General features: G+C 36.5%; 1 protein-coding gene across 1 annotated transcript; it reads left to right on the top strand.

Moving 5' to 3' along the window:
* Nucleotides 1-2787: 2787 nt before the first annotated feature.
* LOC113228045 lies at nt 2788-3156 on the top strand. Its single transcript, XM_026461185.1, has one exon. The coding sequence runs from the start codon at nt 2788-2790 to the stop codon at nt 3154-3156; it is 369 nt and encodes a 122-aa protein (XP_026316970.1).
* Nucleotides 3157-3563: the final 407 nt, after the last annotated feature.

The raw sequence follows: 3563 nt of genomic DNA, 5'->3' as shown, positions 1-3563 counted from the left end.
CGTCCAGGAAAAGCAAACAAATTCGGTTCTAGTACTCTCATCGATTCAATTATAAGTTATTTATTGAATACTCAAGACCATTGTTTTTAAACTACATTTCAGATGACTAATATAACTAACTAGTGGAATAATTTCTCAAAAAATAATTGAATCTCAATTCAATAAAAATTTAAAATAGTAATGTTGTCGAAACGAATTTTCAGCAATCTAAATTATATGGAAAACAGACAGAACAAACATGATTAGACCAAACAAACTTCTGCCCAAAGAATACGTATGTGTAATAATTATTCTAATAATAGGTTTTCGGACAAACAATACTTCTGCTGTAAGACATTTCTGTGTTGCAAATTTATATTAAAACTGTCATCGCAATAATAAAAAAAAGTTGAACCGTTTTCGGAGTAATGAAACTTGGAAAAAGAAATTCGAGTTTGTGATAGGTTATCGGCCAGGAGATAGGCATTAGGCCGGATTGAAATATCATTGCTTGGTCCTAATGTATAATAACTTCTGGGCCCAAGAGTCGCTGATACAATTCACCTCAACATTAAAATAGATTTGTATATTTTTATATATTAATAAACAACGTACGTACAATAAATAACGGACGTCACACACCATTTAAAAAACGATATATCTATTAGTCTCATTTCATGTTATGTCTTGAAAATGAATTAGTCTATTTCCCAAAAATATTCTTCCTGAATTTCATTAATTTGTAATTAGAGGTGCTATCGTACAGCAGATCAGACGCGTTTTTGTCAAATTTATTCTTGGTTTATGACTACTTTCGTCAGACCTATGCTGGTGGGTGGTATTGTTATAGGCTTACGTGGTGAGTTTACGTGATACTAGAACTAGTAGTTTAGTAGCAGTCTACTGCTGCTATTAAACTACTAGCTACTACTGCTTCTTCTGAAAATCTTCGTCCAGGGAAGTTGTGCCCGAAGGCACCATCTTTTTATATTATGTTTAATGCATTGTCTTTGATAGTGTTTTTCTCTTGACGTCTTTAAAAAATGTAAAGATATGAAGTACGATATTAAACCGACTTTTAACAAAAATGTAATTTACTGTTCTTTGTAGGAATAGAAGTACTGCCACCTTGTCTTTTTCTGCCGTCAAGTAGGAGCATTCTAAGGGTGCTGGTGAAATTACAGGCACATGGAACTTGTCAACTTATATCTAAGGGTGACAAGTGCAGTGGCAGTGCTCCTCGGATCTTTTTGATGTTAATTCTGAGTGGCACTGCAACTGTCTTGGATTGGCGTGTAGCTTACCACCAGGTGCACGACTTGTCCGTGTCGTCGCCGTCACTTGATATCATGAACAAAAAAAACACTAATTAGAACCTGCATTTTGTAAAAATACGCTGTATTGCCGTGTAAAGTGAAATTTGTGTGATTGGTAAGCAATTCTTTGTTTAAGGCTTTTATTTATGTGTAATCGTGCTATGCACCATACACACGTCCACTTTGTCACAACTTTATACTATTGATGAAGCATGTTGGCAACTAAATGAAAGCTGTGCCAGGATGCGAAAAATATCTTACTAATATTAAGAAAAGCATCCAGAAACGATTAATTTGCTGAATTTAGTACTCTTATTTATACACCTAAATTCCTATATTTATTAGCGCTTTAATTAAAATTTTACAAAAGCATACGTAGCTGATGCTTCAGTACTATTGCAGTAGTACTATGACGAATGCACGTAGAGTAGAGCACGAAAACGGAATTGGTTTGACTAGAAACCGAAGTGTTAATTGGTCATTTTTGTCAAAATAACGTAACGTTACTTTGATATGAAGCCATGTGAACCGCGCCGTTGCCGAGTTTTCTACGCCGCTGTCGTCCATCAATTTGACCGGCGTAAAATTGGCGTAGCAAAACTTGTTATATTTTAATGAAGTATCTGTTTCTACTTACTATATATATATATATATAATATTATACAATATTTACGTTCAAATAAAATGAATTATGTTTCCGTTTACGTACATTCAATTCACACTAGATTAACAAGAGTGTTTATTTTTATGTGATTGTTTTATTATTATTTGTTTTTGTAACAATACCTACATACATACCTGCTGAATTATAAACTATAATGAACAAAACCATTGAAAAAGCATACAAAGATTGATCTAAACAATTTTTTACTGTTTTTTTAAAATCTGAAAAATATAAGTCATGTCGATCACGCCGCCAGCGCTGGTCGAAAAATCATCAGACGCCGCTGCCGACGATTTTACGATCGTCGTACATCTGTTTTGTATATACTATTATGCTTAATTACTTCATTTGTACAATAAATATTAATGACGTCAATGTTTTTTTTTAAATATTTCTATAGAACAGGATATGTAAATTCGCGAATTACCTTTATTATGGTTCAGAATAGGTACCTCAATTTATTGCGGATCTCAAGCGGATATGGAACGTACCTGTGCGTTCTTGGATTAATAAATGTTTTTAGATCACAATATGCTATGAGCTTTTTGCGGCTCCCGCCTGTGACGTCCACGCCTACCTATCGCTAATCTCATCATACATCAAGGCGTCCATTACCCATCATCGTCCTGTAATTGTGACGTCCGACCTTTTGCAATTTCGGTGACAACAAGGTCGGTCAGTATATACGTACTCTGACGCCCAAATTACAATTTCATTAGATATTATCATCTGTATAAATAGTGGGTGAGTTAGCTTAAGGCATCAGTCGAACACGTCTGGCACGAAGTGATCTTCCTTTTTTGAATCTCAACACAAACCTCGTTCGCCATGAGATCGTTGGTGGTGTTGCTCGCTATGGTCGCCGTGGCGGTTGGCGCTCCTCACGTGGAGAAGAGATCTATCGCCGTACCGCTGACTTACGCAGCTGTGCCGACGGCAGTGTCACATCAGTCCCGAGTGGATATACATAGCTCCCCGGCCGTGGTAGCGGCTGCCCCTGTCTCATACGTTGCCGAACCCGTTGTAGCTCGTGCGGTTTATGCCGCTCCTGTCTCTACCGTATACGTTGGCGGTGCGGCAGTGTCTCACCAATCTCGTGTGGACATACGCTCCTCTCCTGCATACTCTCAGCAAGTGGTGGCTCCAGCAGTAGTCGAGGCCCGTTCCGTCTACGCTCCTTCCATCTACGCTTGGTAATCTCAGTGAAATACTTGATATAGACAAATTATAAATTAAACGAGAAAATGTCAATATGTATTTTTGTGATTGTGTGTCTCGTACATATCGTAAATAAAAGAATTTTATTATACTTTCGTATTTTAAATTTACAAATCCTGTTTCGAACTTCTAATAAGACTTTTTTTAGTTCATAATTACGTATGGATTTTAGGCGTAAAGGTAGTTGCTTGTTACTGCAAGCCACGCACTCCACAGGTGATTGCACAGTAGTATAATTTGATAGATAAGTGTGGGATGATGATGATACATGATGGATAAATATAGATAGTTGAGATAAACACAGATTGGCCACGTTTTCGTAGTAATTATGAACGATATTTAAATTCTTGTTTATTTCTTAGGTAGTCACTTAAGTAGTTACGTAC

This window comes from Hyposmocoma kahamanoa, unplaced genomic scaffold, assembly GCF_003589595.1.
Source record: "Hyposmocoma kahamanoa isolate Upper Pololo Valley unplaced genomic scaffold, ASM358959v1 220, whole genome shotgun sequence".
NCBI classification, from domain to species: domain Eukaryota; kingdom Metazoa; phylum Arthropoda; class Insecta; order Lepidoptera; family Cosmopterigidae; genus Hyposmocoma; species Hyposmocoma kahamanoa.
Note: the sequence above shows the minus strand (reverse complement) of the source record. Positions and strands in the feature narration are given on the sequence as shown.

Coding starts and splice junctions, on each gene's coding strand:
- LOC113228045 (XM_026461185.1), top strand. CDS start 2,788: ATGAGATCGTTGGTGGTGTTGCTCGCTATGGTCGCCGTGGCGGTTGGC.